At 43.6% G+C, this 27,633-nt stretch overlaps 1 protein-coding gene across 8 annotated transcripts; it reads left to right on the plus strand.

The window, feature by feature from the left end:
- ctnnd1 (catenin (cadherin-associated protein), delta 1) lies at window positions 1-27,611 on the plus strand. 8 transcript variants are annotated; one of them, XM_069166012.1, is made up of 24 exons: window positions 1-66; window positions 355-465; window positions 7,573-7,720; window positions 9,971-10,045; window positions 10,190-10,315; window positions 10,524-10,810; window positions 10,897-10,987; window positions 11,149-11,339; window positions 11,557-11,812; window positions 12,213-12,284; window positions 13,214-13,364; window positions 14,504-14,705; window positions 17,091-17,208; window positions 17,459-17,615; window positions 19,542-19,559; window positions 19,916-19,981; window positions 20,105-20,232; window positions 21,107-21,257; window positions 21,342-21,537; window positions 21,657-21,850; window positions 23,057-23,104; window positions 23,320-23,402; window positions 24,169-24,223; window positions 25,539-27,611. In XM_069166012.1, the coding sequence occupies exons 3-24, from the start codon at window positions 7,580-7,582 to the stop codon at window positions 25,595-25,597; spliced, it is 2,865 nt and encodes a 954-aa protein (XP_069022113.1). In that variant the 5' UTR covers window positions 1-66; window positions 355-465; window positions 7,573-7,579; the 3' UTR covers window positions 25,598-27,611. The 8 variants fall into 8 exon arrangements, with proteins under 8 accessions (XP_069022113.1, XP_069022120.1, XP_069022115.1 ...); XM_069166013.1 differs by lacking the exon at window positions 1-66 and adding an exon at window positions 92-197; XM_069166014.1 differs by lacking the exon at window positions 355-465 and having other exon boundaries at window positions 12-66.
- The last annotated feature ends 22 nt before the right edge of the window (window positions 27,612-27,633 follow it).

Genomic DNA, 27,633 nt, shown 5'->3' on the forward strand with positions numbered 1-27,633 from the left:
GAGGAAGTGGACAGACAAGTGAACAACAAGCCGGAGCACCGGGGGGAGAGATAGGAAATTGCCTCGGTGGGTGTTTTTCTTTTTTTTTCTTCTTCTTCTTCTTCTCCTCCTTCCTCCTCCTCTCCTCCTCCTCTCCTCCTCATTGTGAGCGCTCGCGCCCCGCGGAGGGTGGACGGTTTATTTGCGCAGTTTTTCAGGTGTTTGTTCGACCGCGCCGAAGGAGGTGCTTTGTTTTTTTGTTGTTGTTGTTGTTGTTGTTGTCGTCGTCGTCTCATCCCGACCACTTCTTCTCCTTCCTTCCTCCCTCCTTCCTTCCTTCCTCCTCCTCGGGGTTCTGGATTGTGTCGGCGGCAGGAGGAGCAGCAGCAGGAGCAGCAGGAGGAGCAGGAGGAGCAGCAGTCGGCTAGGCCTGAATCCAAACACTTAATGGACTTTGAAAAACAAACCTAACAGTCTCCAGAATCGGTAATGGCTCGTTTCTCTCGTTTTTATTTTTCCTTTCTCGCTCGTTGCGACTGCTTGTTTTTTGTTGTTGTTGTTGTTGTTGTTGTGGAGGAGGACTTGTTGTTAGTCCCGGAAAAAAAGAAAAGAAAAGAGGGAGTGACTTTTAATTTTTGGCGAACTTGGTTGTTAAGCGCTAAAGCGCAGCTAGCACGTAGCATCCAGCTAAGTCAGCTTAGCTTAGCTTCAACGAGAAAATTTAAAAAAAATATTAAAAAAATAAACTCGGGACCCGGAGCTTGTTTTTTATTTTAAAGTTGAGCAAAAACTGTAGACGTGCAGTTTAAAAACTTATTTGGAAAAAAAACAGCCAACACGCCAGTTTAATACGCGGATGGTGCGTTTTATGTTGGAGCTGTAACATTAACACTAAAATAGTCCGTCTATGGTGATTTATTTTATTTTTTGCAGCATTTTAAAGATTTTTAAAGAAGACATTTCCGCCAATTTCTCTCTCCTCCCCCCCCCCCCCTCCCCACCGCAGCAGGAGGGGGAGGGGGGGGGGGTATTGAGGACAGGTGAGAGGACACGGAAGTGACCGGTCACCTCGCCGCGTCACGTACCGTAAAACTGAGTCAAAGTCCAGTCGTGGTTTTTTGTTATTACAGTGGAGCTGCGTGGTGCGTTCAGGTGACGATGCAAGGTGTGTGAGACTTTGCTTCCTTTTTGTGTGTGTGTGTGTGTGTGTGTGTGTTTAAAAACTCGCTGTTTATTGTTTCAGCTGTCTTTTTCTTTTCTTTTTTATTATTTTTTTTTTGGATGTGGTCTGCCAGGTAGAGGAATTGAGACGTGGTTTGTAACCAAGGGATAAAAGTTAAGAACCTGTTGTGTGGGTCTGGACGTAATGGGGTGTGGTAAGGTGGCAGTGCAGTTTGTTGCTTTATTATTCAGCCCCCTTGTGCGGAGACACCATCTCAATTTACAGTTGTTGTTGCCCCCCCCCACACACCTCCAGTGTAAAGGTAGGATTACTCAAAGGGTGTTAAATCTACTTCAGTGGATCTTTTCTTGGAGTAAGATCGCTTCTGTGGTTTCTGTGATGTTTTTTTTAAAAAACAAAAAAACCAAATCCCATTTCACCCATTTCACAGAATCAGTGCACAAGACAGTCTGCTTCAAATGGACTGAATTCTTGTTTTGGTTTGATGCAGTCAGCTGATCGGTGTGGCATTGACATACATGCCTGGCATATTCCTGTAAAATACCCTGCGGGCGCGTGTTTGCTTTGTCCTGCTGAAATGGAGATGGAGGAGATTGTGAACAAGTTTGGACAAGCTGTTTGCTCTGAAATGTCCCCTCTGTGATATCTATATCTATATCTATATATATATCTATATTTATATATATATAGATATATATATATAAAAAGAAAGAAGCAAGGCCAGAAAAAGTTGGACATTTGCTGCCCAAAATTTGTTCCTGGCCATGTTGTCTGTGGGGGCTGAAGTCTTGCTGCTCCGCCAGTTGTTTTAACCAGGGCTATCATTTGTGAGCCTCTGTAATGACGGGCTTTCAGAGCACACCACGGGTGTGTCCCTCTGACACACAGAAGCTGGGGTTTTCTTATACTTCGCTCCTCCTCCTCTGTCTGACTTTGCTCTCCCTCTCCATTTATTACCTCTTCCTCTCGCCGTTTCCAACCGACACACCTGCGGCCTGTTTTTATTTGAACGTCGAGCACGTCACTCGGCTGCGCGATGCGAGACGTGTGAAAATATACGCGGGTTTGTGAAGATGTGAAGCAATAAAAAAAAAAAAAAGAAAAGTGACTCGCGCTACCCTCCCTCTGCGCTGGTGGTTAATTTCTTGGAAAGGTTGAGTTGTTAGGTTTTTCACTTTTATGAACCTCTCAGCGGTATTACCGACTTCCTTGTTAAAATGTGGTCACACTCTTTCACAATCTTTACCCACAGACGTGAGTTTATTAATGAAGCTCAGATTAGAGATTTGCATACAGAGCTCGTCTATATTCCCTCAATTCAATCTTGTAATATCATTACGGGTTACGATTGAATATTATTCTTTCATGACGACCGGTGGCCTTACGTGATTTAAAGAAACAAAAAACTAATTCATTTTTGTTTACAAAATTTAGTTAATCGTGATTTAAAGAATGGCCTTTTAGAGGATTTAGGGACTGCAGTTTAAATCGGTATTAATCTGGTTGTTCATGTCATTCACGTAGAAAACCAAAATTGGATTTACTTGTGCTTTGTTGTTTACAAAAGTGATGAGTAGGTGAATCAAAGAAACAAATACGATGGACTATCGCAATTCTGAAATATTATTTTACATTAGACTGAAGAAAATGATGAATATCACAAGTAAAACACAGGTTATTCAGTAATTATGATGAGTATTGACTAATTTAATTCACCATTTAGGGTTGTACTGGACTCAGGATGTTGTCAGTCAAATTGGATTTGGCTGTTCAATACCAAGATTTGTCCATCTGTTCTTTTTTTCTTCTTTCCTTTTTCATATTGACTATCTGGCAATTGGAAAATCCACAGCACGCTCTCCTTTTTCTCTGTAATGCTGAAGTTTTCTTGCCCAGTCAGCAGCTGAGGTCCACGCCTGCAGGCTTCAGGGCCTTGCTCCCGACTGGACCATTTTGTGCCCCCCCCCCCCCACCCCCACCCTCCCCCGCCCCCGCTCTGAGGGGCTGACGGTTTTGACGTTGGGGTGTGACACTCACCCATCACTCACCTCACCTGTTGACTGAGAGGTTTTCCGACTACAACAATGATGAAAAATCCTAAATGATATCTGACATCCCGCCTCGTTGTATCCACAGATCTCCGAGCTCCACTTAGGTGTATCGTGTACTTGAACTTTCCCCTTCTTTCTTTTTTTTTTTTTTTTCCTTTTCTTTTTTTAACCCAGAGTTACATTCGAAATGCCCCCCATTTTAAATGAGGCTGCACGTTTCATTCCTCTCCAGGAATAGTAAGCTGAAGTCGTGTCGATTCGACAGCTGGCCTTGCAAAAGGTCCCTGAAAAGTCTGTAATGGAGCGTTAGTGTGAATGCTCTCTCTGCAGCTACCCACGCTGTGTGTGGTTGTGTAGTTGTGTGGTTGTGTGTGTGTGTGTGTGTGTGAGTGTGTGTGTAGAGAGAGAGGGTGTTCATGGTTTCAAATCAGGATGGGCAAAGGCGGTAGTAATTGGATATGGGCCATGGCCAACACAAAACATGCAACACACACTCGGGCCAAAACTCTGTGTGACCATTCAAATAAAGCTGAGTCAGCAGAGCACTTAGCCAAGCCACAACAGCATTTTACCATAGCTTCACCTCAGCTGTCTGTGTGTGTGTATGTGTGTGTGTGTGTGTGTGTGTGTGTGTGTGTGTGTGTGTGTGTGTGTGTGTGTGTGTGTGTTTGTGTGTGTTTGTGCGCAAAAGACCGGAGCAGAACGCATGTCAGCCTGCAACCAACCACCAGTGACCAAATGACTGAAATAGCAGCGATAGCATATGATAATGAGGGAATACATCGCAGTCGCAGCTCTGGGCGACAGACAAACACACACACACACACACACACACACACACACACACAAACAGCTCGTGTACATGTGTGTCACTCGGAGGCTCAGGGTAGTAAGTGGCTTAGCGGTGTAATTACACTTCTAGCCCATTAGCAGATACGATTTAGCGTCGCCGGTAATGGCCTTAACGACAGATTAATTACTAATGCCCGGGCCCTAAGTGGCGAAAGCCATTTAAAACTTTCCCAAGGAGCTGCGCCCTGCCACAAAAATGTCAGCGGTAGAAACTCGCATAGCTGCAAAAAGCCTGGTGTGGGTCTGACGGTCTACTGCACGAGAGACCGACTTCTTCTACGCTCAGCGTTGATGTTTTTGACAGAGCCACAAAAGAACGTGTCAGAGTGCCGCGCGGCGACTTATCTGCTGCGGGGTGTCAGGAAGTCGGCGTCAAACTTGATGTCTGCGGTCTCTAATGCAAGATTTGACGGCTGCTTAAGGCAACCTTCACGACACAACAAACATTTTGTTTGTAGCCCGCTGACGCTTTCAGTCACCTTTTCTTCTTTGTTTTTTTGGTTGGGATTTCAGGAAAAGTCTCGTTTGTTACGCAGGGAAGATTTAACGCACTCTTTATATACAAGACATCTCTACGCCGGGGGAGGTGGAGGTGGTACGTATACCCACTCGAGATCGTTCCAAGCCGTCACTCAAGTTTGCGAGCGTTATGAAGCAGCAGTGACGCTAGTTGGGTAAAAGTTGCAGCGCCCACTCTCCCTTTTCCTTTTTTTTTTTTTGTTTCTTCCCAGGAGTAAAGTGTTTGGTGTGAGATGCAGATGAGAGCAGAACAATGAAAGAGTGAAGGGCTCCCTTATTAGGACTGCCTCCCAACAGCTGAGACAGGATATGACACGCCAAATCTCACTGTGGAATGTATGACAATGCCGGGAGTGTGTGTGTGTGTGTGTGTGTGTGTGTGTGTGTGTGTGTGTGTGTGTGTGTGTGTGGGAGGGGGGGGGGAAACAAAAACACAGATTTGTGGATAAAAGAGCACAAGAGCTGCCCCCCCCCCCTCCACACACACACACACACACACAAATATGGAAAGAAGAAATCGTGCTACATCAACTGAACCAAAAGTAGCCACAGTTTCTGTTTGAGTGTTTAATGATAAAAGCTGGCTCAGGCATGCACACTGGCTACCTTTATTTTAGTCTCTGACCCACATACGCAATCGCTCGCCCTCACACAGGTGTGAACACACACACGCATACACACACACACTCACTCATGCTGGTGTATGTGTGCGCAAAGACTTCATACAGGAGTCTTTGTTCGCTCAGGCAGTCTGTCTGTCTGTCTGTCTGTCTGTCTGTGTGCGTGTGCGTGTGCGTGATTGATTGTGTGTTGTGTGTTTAGAGAGAGCAGATTTGACTTACATGAGTCAGTGAACTTTGAAGTAGAAAATGGTTTTCACCCTGCTTTGGAGTTGAGCCGCGTTTCATGTCATCCCGTTATTAGACTGACACTGCTCAGAGTAATCTTTCCAGATTCCTCATTCCTCCCTCCCCAGCCGAGGGTGAAAGTCCGAGAGAAAGGACTTTGTCGTTTGTTCGCATCTAATTAAGGTTCGGGTCATCTGTGGCATGTGCTTTGGTTGAAATTCCTCTAAACTTCTTTCCTTTTCACTTGCGTCTCATAATTCTCTGCAAGCACTTTCCTCTGCAGCTGCACATTGAATTGTTGGCATTTGTTGAGATTTGTTGCTCCCATAATTAACCGTTATTTAATTCAGCTGGTTATTTAGAAATACACGAACCAGATTTTCAATTTCTGGTGCGGTTTCTCAACCATTTATACCCGAATAATTATTAAACTCATATGTTAGGAAATTTAAAAGTACAGTCGGAGGAGACGGCTTCTGCCAAATAAAAAAAAAATGCATTGATAAGCAAAGTCCAAAAATGAACAAAGTTAATGTGTCACTGTCCAAGATCCTCACAGTCTGATTGGTAACAAGATGGAGGAAAAGTTTGCCTTTTAAAGTTATGCTCTCAAGTTTTAATCAAAGAGGCGCTATAAGACCGAAAGCAACTACAAATTTTAAAATGTACGTGTGGGACGTGTCTTTCTAAACATATTCCTGTGATTAATAATAATAAAGTCAATTATATTGTTACAACATTTTAAATACCAAAACAATTGCCTAAGGGGCTGAACAATATCAGACGGGAAACATGGAATCCATTAAAGACGAAATAAAAAGCAATAAAACGGAAAGTAATACATTAAAAGCACATGGAGGTATACATAAAAACATTCAAATTAAATAGGGTCTAATTTGGAAATGCCAGAGAAAGTAAATATGTTTTTCATCAAGATTTTAATATTTGTGCTGAAGTTGATGTTCCAAAGTTTTTGAGCCGAGTCTGTTTTAATCAGAGACGTTCGTCCAGTGACCTCATTGAGGGCCGATGGTTATAAGGTGCTTATAAAACAATATAATCATAATCTTTTTTCTTTTTTTTTTAAACATAAAATTAAGACAAATGAAACAAACAAAAATCCCCAACAATGAGAAAGTAAGGCAACAACAATAATGTTAAAACAAGGTTTAAGACATGTTGAAACTATAAACAGAGCTAGTGTGCAGTAAAATAAAATATTGTACGTTCGCTTTGGTTGCTTGTAGTGGTCTATCAGCTGATTCTGTCGTATCACTCATTCATTGAATCATCTCAATCATTAAAAGAATTTTAACTTTGACATAACAAAGACGACAGTATGCGTCGTCACAGTAGAAAAATACTTCCAGATGAATTTTAATCGGGTGTTTTAAGTATTATTCAGCGTTAAACTCAAAGCTGACATACAATCACTCCCCGCTGTGGCGAGCACACCCCTCGCACGTCCCAAAAACACCTCCGGCTGTTTAAATTACATCTAACTTTCCCGGTGACCCCCCCACCCCCACCACCCGTCTCATGATCACCCGTCTCCTCTGCTCTCCCCCCTCCCTTCCCCCCCCGCGAAGAAGTGCTAACAAGCGCCGCAACGCTGCAGCTGAAAGATGTGCTGAGATCGTCTCCCGTCATGTATATTCTCACTCTCTATTTTTAACCCTGCCTCGCGGTGTTGTGAGGAAACACATTTAAAAGAGAGAAAGAAAAGAAAAGAAAAAAAAAAGTGACAGTGACGTGATTCCGCCGATCTGTGTCCCACAACGAATTTAAACAGGTTTTTATTTAATTTTTTTTTCAGCTGAATTTGGAAGCAGCAGCTCTGCTTGTTTGTCCTCGCAGTTTTTCTCGCTCGTGCTCCGGCTGCACCGACATCTTTATCTCTGTAGTTCTTCTCTCTCCTCCCTCGTTTATTCTTCCTTCGCTTTGCCTCGACTTCGTCGGCACAATTCCAGACGTGCGCTGCAGCGGTGGCCCTTCTTCACATCGCTGTATTTTAACGTGGGGTGATTCTGTCTGTCTGTTCTTTTGATGAAATCCCGGTGTTGGTTTGAATCTCTTCTTGCTCTCTCGGTGTTGACCTCTGTCCTGTCCCGTCCTGTCCCGTCCTGTTCTCTGCTCTCAGCGTGTGAATGGAGCAGTGTGCGAGCACGGCCTCCCTGCTGGCCTCGGTGCGGGAGCAGGAGAGGCAGTTTGAGATGCTGAGCCGAGCTCTGGAGGAGGAGCGGAGGTCGTGTGCCGGCACCTTGCCCCGCCCCCTCCCCAACATGCAGGTAACACCAAACAGACCCCCACCAGCACCACCAGCACCACCACCACCACCAGCTACCCTCATGTGCATTTTCCATCTAAGAAAATGCCTCTCGGATTCTCCCTTGATCTGAGCGTGTCACCTCCATTGTCACCCCCCTCCCCCTCCCCACCCACCTCATCTGTGTGGACTGTCTGAAGAGCTGTCAGTACCTGGACCTACAGCAGGAGTAAAACACATCTCCTCTGGGTTTTTAATCCGGCCGGTCTCAACGCTATGTACTGGAAAGTTGAGTCAAATAAAGTGACTGAAAAAAACAACCCTTTTCCAGTGAAGGCTTCCTGAGGAGGTAATTTACACCCTCTGGTTGCCTTCGCAGCTTTTGATCACGGTTTTTTTTTTTTTCTTTCCCGTCCTCCACCTTTCCTGCTCGGCTTTCACTCAGTAACCGTCCGCATCTCCTTCAAAATAAAAGCATTCCCATTATCATCATCATCAACAACCCATCATGTTTGTCCTGACTTGTTCGTGGGTGTTTTGCAAACTTTGCATGCAGACCGGTGTCTTGCTTGATGTTCGGTTTGTTGTGATTTCTCTCAGCAAAGAGTTTGTAACAACAGCGTGTTATCCAGCTGGTTTATTTACGATATACTGGATTTATTTCTGGGACGGAGGAGGATGTCCCTCCGTGGATTTTTTTTTTTTTCCGAATGGGAGTGAGGTCCGTTAACTCGGGCACGGGTCCAGTCAGACCTGTTTCATCAGCTGTGAATTCTTGGTACAACTCTTGAGTCTGTTTCTCAAGCTTAAGTGTGTGAGACTGTTTGGCTCACACGCCCTCTTTATCAGCTACCTGCTTCGGAGACGACTCGGAGTGACTTCATGCCATGAGTCACGTCACACGCCCACGCTCGCTCACGCTTTCGCTTGATTGTTGACCTGCGTGGCCATTTGTCCGCCTGTGTAAACTGCCACACACTTTTGGCTCCGTGGAAACCTTTTCCAATACACTAACAAACAATTAGTCCTCGACCATTCACTCACGTTTTCCTTCTGTCATTTGTCGCTCTTGCACGTCGGCATGCCTTCAACAGGACACGTCTCCGTTGACTCTTGTGGCTGAGATAAAGAGCAGAAAACACAGTGTGTCGCAGTGAGGGTAGGACAGAAATGTAGCCTGTGCTGCTTCTTATCTTGTGTGTGTGTGTGTGTGTGCATGTGTGTGTGTGTGTGTGTGTGTGTGTGTGTGTGTGTGTGTGTATGCGCGCGCGTGTGTGTTTACATAGCCGAAAGGCTTTGGCATGCCTCTCTTCGCCACTCTCCCAAAGGCAATGCAACACGACCTCAGTCTTTACTGACAAGTTCCCACAAGCTTTGATCTGCCCGGCAGTTTCTACTATCCTCTCTGCCTGATCCCTAATCTCAACTAAAGACTGTGTTCACTTGCTTAATCTGTTTGATTTATGTGATCTGGGCAGAGTACTAGTACTATTTCCACCTTCCAGCAGGTTATTTCATTTTTTTTTTTTTTTTCATTTTTTTTAAAGTTTTAGAATCAATACGAGACAACTGCATTTCTAAATCAGTGTTGAGCAATTGCCTCCAGGCTGTTGCCCTTTCTAATCCCCGTAGTAGTCGGAGATTACACTGCAGGAGATAGAGCTCCCTCTGTGGCCGGAGTGGGAAGTGCACCACACCCATCGGTGCCGATGGTGTCGACATACAAAGGAAGAATTCTTGTCACTGTCTTGTGTCTCTTTGTGTCTGTGGGTCATTTGTTCCTTTCATTACTGACTAATTGTCATCCTCTGTTTCATTCCACCATCACAGTTCAGTCATAAATGTATTGGGTTTATACATTTATACATATCTTCGGAGATCAGTTTTTTAATTTTTTTTATTTGGGCCTGAAACACCCAAGTAAATCACAAATCTTAAGAGCCCAGCCATCGCTGACTTTAGTTTGACATTTAAAAACGGCAGGCTTGTTGTGTTTCTGGTCAGGCAGGAGGTAGTTGCATCAGTGGTAAGACGTATGAAAAACGTAGTGCAAAATTTAAATTCTTTTTTAGCAGCAATGCAACGTGCCTGAGTTTCACAAGGTGAAGGAGGGTGCGATTAAAATTTAATACACATGGGTCAGAATTGTAGATGAGCAGCTCTGGATGGCTGGAAAAGTTCAGCTGCTCTGTCAGTGATGTGATTTTTGTGTTTTTGTTCATGAATACGTATTTATGTGTTGAATCTCGTGTATATTTCTTTCTGTTTGCAGAACGGCCGCATTCCTTGTGATGCGGACATAGAGAGGCTGACGCTGAACGAGGGTTACATCAACGGGACACATCACGTAGGCATCTTTTCATCTGTTTGATTTTTTTATTTATTTATTTATTTTTTAATTTTTTTAATATATATAATTTTTTCCTCCCGGAGGTACAGAGACCTACGATTTGTGCTTTAATCTGAAATCTGTCTATTTATATGCGCGTAGTTCAGGATGGAGCCTGGTCAGTTGATGCAGGAGACGTTCACGGTGGAGGAGGATCCCCAGGAGTTGCCACCTGTTGTCTCCGTGGAGACCGGTGATGATGGGACCACGCGGCGCACAGAAACCACGGTAACGAGTTTACAGCTCTTGTTTGGAAGAACAGGAATAAGCATGCTGAGAAAAAAAAATGGCTGTGTTATCCATAATTTTCGCTTTTATTAAGGCTTCCCTTTTGGATTATATGTCCGTAAAAACACATTTTCATGCTTGTTAATATTCAGTATTGACGTTTTGTCTCGTCCTTTTTTTTGTTTTTTGTTTTTTTTCCCCTTTTGAGGTCAAGAAATTGGTAAAGACCACAACCACTCGCACCGTCATCCCCTCCGTGTCGGACACACTCTCCATGGACGGTGGCGGTTCAGTGACAGGCATGCCGGGCTACACCACACCCATGGTCTACAGGCAGGGCCCTGCAGTCGGTGTTCCCATGGACTACCCCACTCACACTGTTCCCCGCAACTACCACTACGCACCTCCAGGGGGCTACGACGACTACCGAACTGGACCTCCGTCTGAGACCTACGCAAGCCTCACCAGGGGCGCTCGCATGGATGATCGTTACAGGTAACGTCTGCTGAAATGTATCGGGGCTTTAAGGCATGACGATATTATTTTACATTTGATTTTCCTCACTGCCCTCTTCTCTCCAGACCGGTGCATCCAGATGGGTACAGAACCTTGGATCCAAGCTACAGAGCCCCCAGCAGGAACCAGCTGGACCACTATGCTGCTCAGCCACAGGTGTGTTCAACAATCATCGCAGCACTTCCTCCGAAGCCTTTTCTTTTTGGCAGGATCCGATCATGGCCTGTTGGCACTTTAAGATCCACCTGCTACTTTTTCTTTTTTTTTTTTTTTACGATTTCTTTGCTTTTGGCTCATGATCGCTACCTGTTACGTAGGTTGGGCGCATGGGAAGCGCCATGGAGCTGTCCTCCATCCAGAGGTTTGTGCCCGAGCCGTACGGCCTGGAGGACGATCAGCGCAGCATGGGCTACGATGAGCCCGACTACGGCATGGGACACCCATTACACTACAGCACCGTGCCCCGCAACCACCATGCTTTCACCCACGGCCTCCCTCGCAGGACCGGGTGAGTGGTGCGATTGTGTTGCGACTCGTCTGTGTTTTTCAGGATGAGTCATGTCGAGAACATCCGTGTTCTGCATGTATGAACTGTCTGCAGTGCTTGAGTCACTTTTGAGTGTAATTTGCTACACTTAACACTATGTTTACAACTGTAAACGTAATCTGTGTCCGTCTGTGTGTTGTCACTTACTCACTAATGTCCTTACTCTTCCCCTCCTCAGGAGTTACGAGGGAACCTTGGACGGAGACATGAGCGGTCCGGGAGACGTGTACTATTGGGGAGGTGGAGCTCCGTTGGCCCAGGGCGAGAGGGGGAGCATGGCTTCATTGGACAGCACTCTGAGGAAAGGGCCCGGCACCGGCGGCTGGCGGCAGCCAGAGCTGCCGGAGGTCATCGTCATGCTCAACTACAGGCTGGACCCCGTCAAGAGCAACGCAGCCGCGTACCTGCAGCATCTCACTTACAAGAACGATCGGGTTCGAAAATGTTTCTTTACTCATTCGGTTAAAGCTATTATTAACCGCAACTTACAGTGTAATCGACTTCAATTCATAGTTGATTATTAGTCGTCTTATGTGTTTTTAAGAAGGGTTTTGGATATGTATAATAGCAGATAAAAAAAAAAAAACTGGACAGAAAGAAAGTTTCCCTATTATTGGTGTAAGATTTACGTGTTCCAAATCACAAAGATCCCTCAGTACACTCAAGTTATCGTACTCTTACGAACACACAATAAGCATGCTAGGTGCTTCTATAGCAGGACATTGATACTTAGTGGAAAAATAAACATTTTTGTCCAGTGTAATGGTGAAATCCGATATCCCTGACCCGACCCACGGGCACGTCACGGCTAATATCCATCCTTTTGATTTACAGGTGAAGTCCGATGTGCGTCGTCTGAAAGGCATCCCAGCGCTGGTTTCTATGCTCGACAACCCGGGCAGAGAAGTCAGTTTATTGTTTTCTCCTTTTCATGTCTTTTCTGTTCGCTCTTTACTGTTCTCAAAGTTTGGTATGATTGGGCTTGGTGGGGTAAAATGTGAGGCTTAAGGGGATGTAGTGTATTCCTTACGTAACCCAGCAGACAAACTGTGAGGACAAGGCGAACCTGAGATTTGAACGCTAACTCCGAATGAATAAGAAATGAAAAAATAAGCATTACGTGTTTGACTTCTCTTGGTCAAAATCCTGGAGGTCAACATTTGTGCTAAATTTGGTTTCGGTCAAAACATCAGTTCCCTTTCATTTAGGCCACAGCTGTGGCAAAGTTTTTTTTTGCTGATGTTTGTACGGGCATTACCAGACAAACCACATCGTGCATTCCACTCACGAGGCAAAGAGGCATCTCAATTTCACATTTCATGCTCCGCAGCCAGTGAAAAAGTTGGAAACCTGTGTGTGTGTGTGTGTGTGTGTGTGTGTGTGTGTGTGTGTCAGTCACTTGCTGACTTGCTGACCGGAGAAATGGATGAGATGGCATCCTCGAAACAGTTTCAAGTGGTTTTAAAGACTCCATACGGTCTGTGTGTGAGAAAAACGGACCTACAAAATAGGATTTAAACAAAATGTAAAAGTGGATCAAAGACAAAAAGTGACATGTGATAATGATTAAAGGATGTTAAGGAGCCGTTTCTTTATAACATGACAGTATGTGGTCAGCTAATTTGCAGTTAATCACAGTAATTACTTGTTTGAGCAGCGCTGCCAAGACTCGTGTGATGGTTGTAGTACAATTACACACAGTTACGAGAGTACGATGTTTTCTACTCGTACAACTGTGCTTAAATCCATGTGTGCGTGGAATCAATGCTCTCTTTGTGCGATTACTCCTTCACGGCTACTGGCTCATTAAAGTTGTTGCTTTGACCTGTTTCTAGGTTCACTACGCAGCCTGCGGAGCACTGAAGAACATCTCGTATGGCAAAGATCCAGACAATAAGATCGCCATCAAGAACTGCGACGGAGTTCCCGCTCTGGTCCGGCTGCTGAGGAAGACCCGCGACCAGGACCTCACGGATATCATCACAGGTTAGAGGCAAACGCACAGACTTAACTTGGAAGACTTGACAGGCGTTGAGCTTCTGGACTGAACTGTGGTCCAAAATTCAATTCAAATTTCAATTCTGTTTTATTTATTTTGTGTAAAAATAATTAATAACGGGTTATTTCAAAGCATTTAAAACGGTATAGTCTTTACAACAGAACTTTAAAGCATTATACACAGGAACACATCAATTTAACAATTAACATGTAAGCGAGGAGGAAAAAAAAAAAAAAAAAAATCCCCTTTTAAGGTAGAAACTTCCAACAGAGGGAAGGGAAGAAAAAAAATTTGAATAGGAAGAAACCTCAGACAGAACCCGGCTCAAAATGTTGTTTGTTCCTGGTTAAATGTAGCTAATCGAACTCTTCAAAAGGACTAACCCAAAAATCACGATTGTCCAAGAACCTGCAGCACAAAGCGAGATTAATGGGTGAGCCAGCTGTCGTTGGCCTTAACCCGGGTTTTCTGGTTTCACTAAGCCGGCTCAGAATAGACTCACCAGGGTAATTTATGCTGCACAAACTTGATCTGAAGCAGATTAATATATAAGGATCAGATCAGAAACTACCAAGAGTTTGATCCCTGACTGGTCAAAGACTTAAATACAGAACTTAAAATAAAGTGACGCGTAATAAAGAGAAATTTATATTTTTACTGGTGTGAGAAAAATCCCTTTGCGGTTCCGGGTTTTCTGTGTTTCCATTTTGGATTTAAAACGGAACTTCTAATAAACAAAGGGACAGTTCAGGCTACCACAATAAATACTAAAAATATGATACGTTTTTCATTTGCCACAAGTTTCCTGACATTGCAGAAACCAGTTCTGTACTGCCGTTTACAAAAACATGAGCATAAACGAAACAAAAGCACAAATACTAAAACCCCCCCCCCCCCCCCCCAAAAAAAAAATCTAAAAACACATGTATTTCTTGTAGTATTTGGAAATAATTCCTATTTTTCTGTTGTTTTTTTTTACCGTGTTTATGCTGTGTATCAATATTATTTCCACTACACAAAACATTTTCTTTTCCTTTTATTTTTCTAGTTATATTTGTCTTTTTTTTTCTTTCTTTTCTTCTTCTTCACATTTTCAAAATGTAAAATCGGCGTTTTCTTTTCCCAGGGACGCTGTGGAACCTGTCGTCTCACGACTCGGTGAAAATGGAGATCGTGGATAACGCGCTGCACGCCCTCTCCGACGAGGTGATGGTGCTCCATTCGGGCTGGGAGCGAGGGAGCAACGGAGCGGGAGGCGGGGAGGAAAACTGCAAGCCCAGACATCTCGAGTGGGAGACGGCCCTCACCAACACAGCCGGCTGCCTGAGGTACGGAGGGAGTGACTGGGGAGGAAGGAGGCGAGCACATAATGATGATGTGGAGGCGGGGAGTGGTCGACGTAGACGGCAAAAGGACGTGTGGATGGTTGCCAGGTCAACAGATTGACAGAGCGGTGGGATGTAGGAGGGAGGAAGGAAGCAGAAGACAAATAGCTAACGAGTTCTTCTCAATCAGAATGAACTATTCTGTCCTTTTTAACATTTAATCTCACTTCAACTTGATGATATTCATATTTTTTTTTATAAGCAGATGACAATAAAAACATGTTCAACTGCTGCTTAGAAATGACCAAAATATCTTCTGTAGTACTTTAATATCTAAAATCTTTGTTTAGACCAAAATTTTCTCCCACAAAATCCGCAATAATGGAGGATTTTTTTTGCTTTTACTGTATATTTTAATAACAGCATTAAAAATAAAAGTCAGCAAGCAACATGAACCATCATCAAAAATATGCCTGTAGTTGAAGAATCTAGTTTAATATGCACGTCGGAAGCCTTTTCTGTGATTACTGTATAAAGAGAGCATTTCATTTTATTCTAATTAATAATTTTCTGATTAAATATCCATTGTTTATTTAGAAGAAACTGAGGTGAAGGAGGGAATGTGAGCGAGCAGAGGACAGAGGGGCATTGACTCTCAGTGTAAACAGTATGCTCTGTTATCTGTGCGTTCCCGTCGACCACACGGTTAATTACAGCGTTCTCTTGCGGGTTTGGAGACGTTATGTGGGAATAACTCACAGATTCGAAAAGTTCAGTATTTACAGGAATTATCTGGATGTAAAACGCTGGGATTGGAAGAGCTGCGCTGTCATTCAAAATATGTTCTTATTTTTTTTTTTTAATAGATCCTGATATTGTGATTTAACATCATGCAAAGCGTCGACCATCAGTGTCTTAAAAAAAAAATGACAAAGAAAAATGTGTCACATGTTACAAGTGAGTCAGATTATTATTTAGTTTAGATTTAAGATTTGTTCTGGCTACTCTTAAACGCATAGACATTCAGATGTTGCTTTTTTTCAAAGATCACCCACTGGGAATATCAATTATTTTTTAATGCTGATTGAGTGAATTGCATCACTTTATATGAACGTTCCTGAAAGCAGATTGACTGCACCAGTTTCTCCGTTTAAAAAAAAAAAAAAAAAATCAATTTCATCTTTATTCTCTACATAATTTGAAGAGAACCGTTTTACTTGTGTACAAGAGAACAAAAAAATACATCTCTGATTTGTCTTAAACGATGCGTGAAGTATGAGAACACGCAGAAAGCTTCGATGTAGGCAAAAGGTTTAACGTTGAATGTAACATGAAACAGGACCACAGGAAAAATGCTTTTAACTCGAGAGCCTGCGCTGATTTTAATGAAGAAGGAAAAAAAACTCTGAATGTGACTGTAAACATAATTTAACCTTTATCTTCGACTTGGCTTTATAACTGCATGTTCGACTTTGATGGGAAACTTGTTAAGTTTCCAGTTCATGGATAATAAAAATAAAAAGCTGTTTTATGTCGTCGTCGAGGGCTGCAAACAGCAGATGGGAGCCAGAGTTTATGGCTTCAGGAACCATGTCAGGGAACTTAACTCTCATGTTTACCTGCCCATCTGCTCCGTTGCTGCTTTATATCAAAGGTTAGCGACACTGATTAATCCATCCTCCTCTTTTTTGTTTTACTGTTCCTTGAGAGAAGATTAAATGCTTTTTTCTGCTGCAGCCCTGATTTGATTTAGTCTGCATTTTTTTAAATAAATGTTGCACCCTACTGCAGCACGTAGATGGACTTCCTGAACTTGTGAAGTGAATCAGTGCCCCCTGCTGTGGAAAGGAAAGGCGACCTCGTATTGTGTGAGAGGGGCGTTGACTGTCACTGGGAAAAAACAAGCCAGCACAAAAGCCTTTTAAAACTGAATACCGCAGTTTTTTTTTTTTTTCTTCTTCTTTTCTCCCTCATGTTTCTGTCTTTTGCATTCCTCTTACATTGACTAACTGGGTCTCAGTTTCTCCTCCTTCCGCTTCTGTTAGATGTCTGAGAGCGACTGAGTCAGAGAGCAATTAGTCCACAGTTGTAACTGGATCTTGTCAAACTGTACTCTCTTTGTAAAACCAGTAGATTCAACAGGAGTTTCATTCAAACTCTTTTTGGGACGGGATGGGGTGTGTTCAGGCATTATGATGCTGGAATCCTTTTGTAGTTGCTAAAACGGACTCTTTCCTGTCGTCGTCCCCCCCTCCCCCACCACCACCACCACCACCACCACCCAACCCCCTCCTTAACCTCTTAACCCGCCTCGTTCGTTTCTCCAAAGCGCTAATCCGCGTTTTGTTTTACCTTCTTGTTTCTCCTCTTCTCAACTTCCCTGAAAAGAAACGTGAGTTCGGAGCGAAGCGAGGCGAGGAGGAAGCTGAGGGAGTGCACGGGATTGGTCGATTCGCTCATGTACATCGTCCAGTCCCAGATTGACTGTAAAGACGTGGACAATAAGGTACGCGGACGTCTTTAGTGAACGAACATTTCAAACCTTCGATGCATTTAGTTCACTCGCTGTTTCCTCCGTGTTGTCTACCAAGTTTGATGTTTTTAACGGTGAGGAGTGTGAAGTTTATAAATGGATTTTAAACGAACACCTAAAACAAGAGTGTAATACAATGTACTGAGAGTAGCTCAAAATGATGAATTTACAACGAGAAACCTGCACTTTTATAATTCCCACCGTTTCCCCTCCGTCTCTGCAGTTGATAGAGAACAGCGTCTGTCTGCTGAGGAACTTGTCCTACCACGTGCACCGTGAAATCCCCGGCTGCGAGCGCTACCAGGAGGCCGTGCCCGTCAACCAGGGCCCTGCCCCCTCTAGCCAGAAGGGCGGCTGCTTCAGCTCCCGCAAGGGCAAAGGTCCGTGTCCACAGCTGAATATTGATTCGTTTGTTGCCCCGAAATACATGTTATATCTGCTTTGTCATTTTGGTACCATATTTTGATTCTTAGATTTCATCCACGCCGACATGTTTTTTGTTTTGAAAACGCATGACTTATGATTTTGTTTACGGAGTGGTGAATCTCATCAGCGTCAGACAGCCACAGAGTTTCCCGTCCATACATGAACTCGGGATAAAAACCAATAGATTTTATATTCGGTTAATCTTGCATTACAACAACCTATTTCACTCTTTTCACACATTTTTGGCCACGTGTCTGAGCTGCTTGCATTGCAGTGACTGAAGGCTCCTCTGTGCCTGCGAGGCGTTCAGGGAACATCGGTAAATGGTAATGCCTACCGACAACTTGCATTTGATGCATTTAGGGGAAATTTCCAAAACTGTAGCTACATAAAAAAAAAAAAAACCTGGGTTACACTCTCGCCCTCTAAAACGCACACACTAATGTGTAATGTGATTTTTTAAACATTTTTTTCATAAAGTTATTATTCAGAAGCCGATACTGGTGTCTTAAAATGTACCCAGACCCTCTCTGTGTGAGAGACAGAGACAGAGAGGAACTGTGTTTGTTCAGTCCGTATCGGTTGCATTTCGAGTGATGTCACTGTTAACCACACTGTCTGACTAGACTGATACTAACACACATGCACAGTTGTGTTTGTATAGGTGTGAGGACAGTCACGCTAACCTTAATCTAATTATAATCTGAACCTTAAAACCACGTCTTAACCCCGTAAATATTTAAGTATTTTAAAGTTGAAATTTGGTCCACCCAAGTATAGAAAGATTTGTACACACACACACTTACACAAACATCCTACTCGCCAACACAGGAATGTTAAAAATTCCCCCCCCATCCCCTCCCCTGTCAGGGGAAGCTGGTCCTCTCTCCAGCTGCTCTGTTTGTGTTTCATTGAGAGTATTGATTTGTTATTTTTCTCAACTGCACACTGCCATCTCCTGTTTTGTGGCGTTGTCGACATTATAAAATCAATATGCAGTGACAAAAAATGTCAAATAATCATCCGCTGTAGTTTTCTTCGGTTTTATGTTCTTTTTACTTGAACATAACAAGGTAACAGAACTAATGTAATAAATAGCATAAAGGCCTTTACTGCCTGCGCTAACAATTTACATATTAAAAAAAAAAAGATAATTATTTTTAAAAGCAATTATGAAATGCGAAAAATAGTGCAGAAACCCCATCTTAGACTTGCAGAGCTTACGGGAGGATCCTTTTGTTTTATTTTGCCTGACAAACAATCCCCGAAACACAGTTATATTCAGTTTATAATCATATAAAACGGAGAAAAAGGTGCGTCCCCAAATTGGAAACGCTGAATAAAAGAATGTTTGGCATTTTGTTTTGTCTGAATCAATGAATTGGTGACAACAGATGTGCTGTATTTTTACATCGTGCGTGACTAGACTTTACATAACAGTCAGAGCAGTGCATCAAAGCATGTGATGCTTATCTGAAAGGGAACGCAACAAATGTCGTCAGAGATATCAATCTAAATGCAAAAGTAATTTTTTTTTGGGGTGTTTCAATCTGAAATATGTCACTATAGCATTAATTTTGCCAAACAGAATCGGTGTGAATATGAATCTACATGAGCTGCTCTGTCCTTCCATCTGCTTCGTGTGGCCTTTCGTATAACTGGCATGTCACGTCGCTGACTTTCTGTGTGGTGGCAGCGGTGCCGTTTGGGATGTGAGCAGATGTGATCGGGGGGGGGGGGGCGCTCAGTCATGGCTGCTTTCCTTTTTTTTTTTTTTTTTTTTTTTTTTTTTTTACTTAAATGCTCTTCTCTTCCTCCTGTTCCGCCACTCTTTCCCTCTTCATCCCTTCTTCCTCCATCCTGCTCGGCTGGTGCTACAGATGAGTGGTTTTCCAAAGGTAAGCTCTCTCTTTACCTCCTCGTGTGACTGCACTTCGCTTCCGCCGCATTGTTTGTGTTGTCTTAGTCAGAGCCGTAGTGGAGTCGCTGAGCTTAACCAGGTGATGGGCTGTGTTTGTACTAAACGTGCACGCCGTCCTCACGCCGTCATAGTGTATTCAGTAGAGAACATGCATCTCCGTTTGTTTATTTTCTGTGTGTGTGTGTTTGTGTGTTTGCCCGTGACAGCATACGTCTAACCAAACTAGAGCAAATGTACTAAATAACCCCAAAATATGGATCGCATTTATGAAGCAGCGCCTGCAGCTTGTTTTTGGTGTTTTTCTGAGACTTTAATGTTGATGTTTGCTTCCAGGAAGGAAAGACGAGGACGCGGCTGCAGATATTATAGACATTCCAAAGAGGACAACACCTGCTAAAGGTCAGTTTGGGCTTAATTAACGCCTATTTCACTGGATGTATTGTAATGAAAAGAAGCTCCCCCCCCTCTCCAATCAATCCCTCCTGCCTCTGTCCTCATATTCTTCTCCACTTTTCCTGCAAGGCTACGAGCTCTTATTCCAGCCGGAGGTGGTGCGCATCTACACCTCTCTGCTAAAGGAGTCCAAGAACCCCACGGTGCTGGAGGCCTCGGCCGGAGCTGTTCAGAACCTGTGTGCTGGACGCTGGACTGTAAGAACCGAGTGTCTTATTATCATCCTGCTCCATTGCACGTAGGGCGAGGAAATGACAACTGTCAGTCTGAAACGAGCAAAGCTGCTTTCCTTGCACTTGCTGCAGCTTGTAAAGTAGAGGTCATAGACTTGTTATGCACAGCACCAAACGGAACTCGTAAAACATGAGTCATTCAGAAATCTGAGGTTGTTCTGGGACATTTAGCACAGACACACGTTTTCCTAACTAACCTGTACTTTGACTGTGTCCTGAAAATACGTACATTACTACAGCGGGAAACAAATACTCTGATCCCCACAGATTATTTGTCCAAGGAAGCATGTTCAGTCTTGAGTTTACTCTTTTTAAGCACTGAGGGCTTAGAGGTTAAGACCGCCTCAGAAAAGATTACTGGAATGATTTTCAATGGGGGGGGGAAATGCGGTAAAATGGGAGTTTAAATACTTGTTGATGTGTCCTTTCAGTAAGAGTCTGTGACATCTACCTCCTATTTAACTCAAATATAAATAGAGTGCAATAAATTGCATTTGTCTGGATTATCTGCAAAATGCTGTGAATGGAAATGTACCGTGTAGCTGACTTCATGCACATTTAGATAAGTTTGTTTTGTGCTCCTTTTTTTTTTTTTTAGGACCGATTTGAGACTAGATTTAGTTGGTAAAGCGTAAAAACAATAAGTTCCTATTGCAACTGGACCGTGTGTAGTTATTGTCATGCAAAAAGTTTGCTTGTACTTAGTTTTAGGGGCCACAAAGGACCAGTGGAAGAGACACAGTGGTGTTATTTTCTTAGGACAGTCTGATTGCTTCGTGTGTCTCAAAACTCACATAGTTGATCCCCGAATGAATAAAAACCCCGTGTGTCCGTTCAGTATGGCCGATACATCCGCGCCCTGCTGCGCCAGGAGAAGGGTCTGCCCATGATGACGGAGCTGCTCGCCCACGGCAACGACCGGGTGGTCCGAGCCATGTCCGGAGCTCTACGCAACCTGGCCATCGACGCACGCAACAGAGATCTGCTCGGTGAGGCCTCCTTTTAACCGCGACGGATTCACCGCGCCGGTGGCTGTACCGGCGCGTTGTAAACGTCACTCTGCGTTTCTTCAGGTAAACATGCGGTGCCTCACCTGGTGGCCAACCTGCCCGGCGGCGGTCAGAGTCAGCCGGTGCGAGCGCTGTCGGAGGAGACGGTGGTGTCTGTGCTCAGCACGCTCCACGAGGTGCTCGGCTCCAGTTTGGAAGCAGCCAAGACCCTGAGGGCCTCGCAAGGCATCGAGAGACTGGTGCTCATTAACAAAGACGGGTACGGCTGGACGGGTTTAAGTTCGCGGCTTCGTTGAAAATCGCAGTGTTTTGCATTTTCCCTCCTTTCTCTAATCTTCTCCTCCTCTCGGCCGCCTCTCTCGTTTTGCTTCCGACCAGGAATCGCTCGGAGCGGGAGGTGCGTGGAGCCGGCCTGATGCTGCAGACCGTGTGGGGCTACAAGGAGCTGCGGCGCACGCTGGAGAAGGACGGCTGGAAGAAGACCGACTTCATGGTCAACTTAAACCCGCCCAGCAGCAACAACAGGGCCAACGGAGGATACGAGGACAGCACTCTGCCGCTCATAGACAAAGGTCAGGGAGCAACGAGGACACTCGTGTTTCTGCTCTTTTAAAGGCCAAGATGGGTCTCTGTTGTTGTTTGCCTCGCAAATGGCACTAAAAATACTTCGAACACCGTGTCTGGCTTTTTATTCTGATTGATCTGAAGACGCATCCTGCACAGCCTGCAGACGTGAAACGAATCAGCACTCGTGATGATTCCTCTGTTGCAGTTCATAAGATAAATATACGATGTGATAATAATAATAATAATAATAATAATAAGAGAAATAGGAAGGGTTTACCATTTATTTGGATCGATTTCAAAGTTTCCAAACCCCAACAAACAAACTATTAAATATTCATGTACGTCAGGGGTCCGTGTCTTTGGAGATCTGAGTTGCAACAGCAGCCTGTTATCTCCGTCTGTTTTTTTTTTTTCCCTGATTCTTTGCCATATGCTGCGCTGTGGGCGAGAGCTTCCTGTGATGTTTGAGTCGGGGGTTTGTTTTGAGCGCTCGACTCTCATCTGCAGACTCTCTTTAGTTCTATCTGCCACGTCTGTTGTGTAGGCGGTGAGAGAAGTCGAGATCAGGGGTCCGTGTCAGACTTTTTATTTTTTGGCCACGCAAACCGCATCAGCACATCGACGGAAGGAAACGTAAAGCGTCGTCCAAATGACGAAGACTTTGCCGTTAAGGGTGAGATTTGAATCACCAATTAAATAAACGAGTAGGATCCGGGGTGGCCGAGGCTCAGACAGTAGAGCGGGTCGTCCGCTAATCGTTTAATCCTCCGCCTCCTCCAGTCGACATGCCAACGTGTCCTCGGGGCAACTCGCTGAATCCCGAGTTGCTCCCGATGGTGGGTGAGCAGCTCTGAGAGCGAGAGTTTTGCAATATGCTTTTTAGATCCAAAAAAAGTTGCAAAGGTAAGCCAACAGTATCTCAGTGAAGTAGCTACCGTCTCCGTGACCACGCTCACACCGACACCCTCTAAGTGCAGAAAGCGCCTCCAATCAGGCGAACTGATCACTTGATAAACACAATCTGGCAAATATCTCAACCCAGAGGTTATCGCTTATCTGCTTATACACACACACGCACACACACACACGCGCACACACACACACACACAGACACACACAGACACAGACAGCCCTACTGCCTCTGTGAGAAACAGAAACCTGTCACACTACAGAGAAACTGTGACGTTAATACATGTTTCTTTGATGCGCAGGTGGCAAAGGCGACCGGGAAATGATTCCAATGAACGACATGGGACCAGGCAAGTGTGAAAACACACACAGACACACACACACACACACACACACACACACACACACACACACACACACCCCTACCTGCCTGACTGTTATCACACTGGGTGGATAAATGTGGCCTCATTCATCAGTTTCAACCGTCACAGGCGGTGTTTTCTCACACATACCTTTGCTTTTAACGTGTGTTGCTCCTCCTCCTCCTCTTCCTCCTCCTCCTCAGACGCCTACTCCACACTGGACCAGAGAGGGAGGAGGAACACTCTGGATAACACACTCGAACCTGCAGGCAGAGATGCAGTACAGGTAAACACACACACCTTTCCTCTCACACACACACACAGCCCTGCATGATTGCACCGTAATGAGAATTTTAACTACGAACATAATCTCCTAACCCCAAGATAACTTCAAGCAAAAATGAATTGAACTAGTTTTTCAAGCACAAATATTTAGTGAATCCAGCTTTAAAAATAAATAATTCAAAAGTTTTATTCTCATCTTGACATTGTTCATTAAATATTTTTGGGGTTTAGGACTGTCGAACAGCATTAAAAGCTGCTGCATCGCCGCTATGAAGTAATTCCACTTCACTCATGAGACGTCGAGAGACTCGATCGGATATCTGGATTAAAAAAAAAAAAAAAAAAAAAAAAAAAGATGTAAATTTGAAAATGATTAATCGTGTGCAACACATTACACAGTTTGTGATCTCCCGGAGCGTTAATGGTGTGAATGGACATGTTCTCACACACACCCACACACAGGCAGCATGTCGATGCATGTCCTGTTAAAGCACAGCGGTCGATGTGTAATCTTTTTTTTTCACCGATGTCCCTTTTTTCTCCCACCCTGACATCAAACTAACATTTTTGTAACCCTTCTTTGTTTTCTCACCTGACGTCTCCATCTTTTTCCTGCTGCCTCTTGTTTCTCTTTGGATGCTCACACCTCCTTTTTTTTTTTTTTTTTCTTTCTTCTGTATTTACCTCTTCCTTCCCGCGGCCTCCGTCACTCCTTCCACACTCTTTCCTCCTCTCTTTATTTTTGTCTCCTTCTCTCTCTCTCTCAGGGAGGGATGTATGGGGAGAGGCAGGCCTCCTTGCCTCTAATGGATTCTTATGATGGTTAGGCCACACCCACTGTCACACTGCATGTCAGCGCATGGTATGTGTGTCCCAGCGGTTGCTTCTCTCGACTCACCGCATGGCCCTAATATTAAGAACTGACCTTGTGTGTGTTTGTATTGTATTGTATTGTATTGTATTGTATTGTATTGTATTGTGTTATACTTTGGACTGTTGTTTTGCTCCCCCTGCTGGTGAGAAGTGTCAGTGATTTTTGTTCTCTTGACATGATTATTTTTTTGTATTTTTTAATCTGCACAGTTTGTGTACTTTTTTTTTTGTCCCAACATGTGGCAACTTACGGTGCGTTCACGAGCAACAAGGGAAAATGGGGAAATTCAGACCTCGCATTGGGAGAAAACACCTCGAACTTTCCGAGCGGGATATTCTCGGTTTTACGGGCGTTTGAGGTTTTTTGAGAGCTCAGGGATCAGTAGGTTTGACGTCACTTAACGCGGCAGCGTTTTTAGTAAAAGGAAGAATTGAAAGGCTACTTTAGTTTAGAAACTTTCCAAACCGTCAGCCTCCCCTCGTGCATCAAACCGGGTAGAAATGTTGTGTACAAATAAGATCAACTTCCTGAGCTCCAATACCTCAGTGGTGGTTTTAGGGTCGCAGCGGTACTCCGCTGTATTAAAATTGATGGTTATCATACAAAAAAACGTGGGAAAGGAGAACGAGGAAACTCGTCAAACATCTTTCAAGAATCCCCCCGCGCACATTAAAGCATTTGTCCCGTTTTTAACTTTAATACCGAACAAATACGAAACGTGTGATTGTTTTAAACGTCAATAAAAATGCGATAAAATGTTGAAACTTGGAAACTGTTGAACGCCATCTTTTCCAGCTCGGGGTGCTGACAACAGAGTTGAAATGTGCACATTAACAATATTAATGATGATGATGATATTAATAGAGGTAATAATGATAATTAAATACTGTGATATTTTTGGACGGTTATCACACCATGAAAAACTCACCGTTTTGACACTTTTTTGTTTTCTGACAGAAACGGATCACGTTTTTTATTTATTTTTTCTCGGCCGTTCACGTCGCCTCTTTGTGAATTGTCCTAATTAGAAGTCGGACGTTCCCAAATGGAAACTTTCCCACCTCTCGGCCGCTTGAACGCACGATGTGTTGCCTTCAGTCACTGCTGTTTATTTTATTTATTTATTTTTTGTCTTCTGTCAATCTGCATCATAAATGTGTGATTTAGTTTATTTCTATTTTTTTCCCCCCTCCCAGGCGTCTCGCGTCAGCAGCTCTCCACGCGATTGATTCCCACTCGTGTGCCTCTTTCTTTCTCTTGCAGAAAAACTGATCGTGTGCATCACGAGACGACAGCCTCCTCCCACTTACTGCCCTTGCTGAACTGAACAATGGGGGACCACTACGCTACCGATGGGACTTTAAAAAAAACAACACCACCACCCTGTTCTTCTCACTCTTCTGTCCCTCCTCACTCGTCTCTCTCTTCCTCCTCCTCCTCCTCCTCTTCCTCCTCTTCCTCCTCTTCTCTCTCTTGTTACATTCCTCCGAACCCCACGTGGTAAACCGACGTGGATCTATTCTCCCTGTGGACGGCCGGACGTGACGCTATATGACCACTGGGGGCGCTCTGAGAGTCCCCGTTTGTACACCCCCCCCCCCCCCCCCCCCCCACACACACACCCCACACCCCAAAAAAACAAAACAAAAAACAAAACCACTGCGACTTAAACCTGGACGACACTTAACGATCTCTACGACCGCGGCTTCACCTGAGAACTTTTTCTACTTCCCGGACGTCGGCGTTTAGACTTAATTCTTCTAATCAAAAGAAAATGGTTGGGATCAAAGCAGGACACTTGAAGTGAAATTTTACACGTGGGGAATGTGTTTGGTTTTTTTTTTCTTCTTCTTCTTCTCTTTCTCTTTCTGATGGATAAACACTACAAAAAAAACAAAAACGTAATTTTCCTCCCGCTGAGAACCAACGTTTATTATGTGTAAAAGCTTCTGTTTCCGGTAGCGGCCGTTCCTCTACTCGCTTTTTGCTCTTCGCACCGTTAGTCAACGTACACGTGCCGTACTTGTGCCAAATGACACCGCTACCCCGCCGCCAACACTGAACGCAACTTTCAGATTATTTTTTTCTTTCTTCTTCTTCTTCTTCTTCTTCTTATTATTATTATTCCACAGCAGACACACCTAAAAACCGCTCTAGTTTTTTCTGCATCGGACTGTGATCCACGAATTTACATATTTCTATTTGACAGAGATTTAAAAAAAAAAAAAAAAAAAAGATTCTCCTCTGTCGTTGGGAATTGACAGATTCAGTCTGTTTCTAAACTTCTGATAAATGTAATCCTCTCATCTCGGTTAGTTCTTGGGAGATATCGCGGGACTCATTTCCTTCGTTATCCGCAGATCTAATAATCTTATGAATGTGTACATACAAGTCTGTCTTTTTTTACGGTGGGCTAACTGGAGTGCCTCGCTCGTTTCGGGACGGGCGTGTCGGGTCGTACTGTTTATATGGAACTCAGCAGTTTTCTGTATGTAAGAGCTGATTCTTGTTACTGGAATTTTTTTTTTTTTTTTTTTTTTTTTAAAGGTATAAAACTCTTGAGTTCTGTATATTTGAGCCCCACGGCCCGTCTGGCTTTAACGACAAAGGAACGATACTCGGGAGACGACGCAGTATTGTCGTTTTTTGTGTTTTTTTTGAAAGTTTTTTTGCCCACGTTTCTTTAGTACAGTGCTTGTTCTGTAGAAAAATGCATATTCTTAGTGCCGATTGAGATGTAGATACTTAACTGAGTGGGTGATTAAAAAGAAGCACTACGGGGGTATAATGTGTGTTTTTCCTCTTTTTTTTTTTTTTTACAATCTTTTATTTGTTTATTTTTTTCCACGCCAACAGAAACAGAGGAAGCCTCATGTTCTCAAATTAAAACATTGCCTTCAGGAGTGGACTGACTTTAAAAGAGAAGAATAGAGCAGAGCAAGGGTTAGTGTTAGAAAACCTGTGTAAGGAGGCACAGACCAGAATTAGCTGTTTAGACAAAGTGGAGGAAAAAAAAAATAAAAGCACATTTAAACTTATATATATACACACAAGAGAATATTTGTTTAATTTTAATGTTTTTTTTTTATTTTTTATGTATTTCTTTTTTTTCTTTTTAAAATATTGATTTGGGTTTAATTGTTTTGGGTGCTCTGGGTGAACGCATATGCAATCAGTTTTTGTTGTTGTTTTTTTTTTTTGATTGAAAACATTCAGTTTTATGTCTTAATTAAAAGCAAAACCAAGTTAACTGAACAGAAATCCTCCGACACAGTCATCAGATACTGTAACACTAATGGAAAAAAATAAATAATCCAATTGTGGACTACACCTTAATCTCTTTGCCTTGGCTCTTAAA

Source organism: Embiotoca jacksoni, unplaced genomic scaffold (genome assembly GCF_022577435.1).
Source record: "Embiotoca jacksoni isolate LCO1_2020_lvr unplaced genomic scaffold, fEmbJac1.0.p SCAF_36, whole genome shotgun sequence".
Classification (NCBI taxonomy): domain Eukaryota; kingdom Metazoa; phylum Chordata; class Actinopteri; family Embiotocidae; genus Embiotoca; species Embiotoca jacksoni.

Excerpts from the sequence above, each read along its gene's own strand:
- ctnnd1 (XM_069166012.1), top strand. The coding sequence starts at position 7,580 with ATGGAGCAGTGTGCGAGCACGGCCTCCCTGCTGGCCTCGGTGCGGGAG. Across the intron at positions 10,046-10,189 it reads ACATCAACGGGACACATCAC|TTCAGGATGGAGCCTGGTCA; the intron begins GTAGGCATCTTT and ends ATATGCGCGTAG. Across the intron at positions 10,316-10,523 it reads CGCGGCGCACAGAAACCACG|GTCAAGAAATTGGTAAAGAC; the intron begins GTAACGAGTTTA and ends TCCCCTTTTGAG.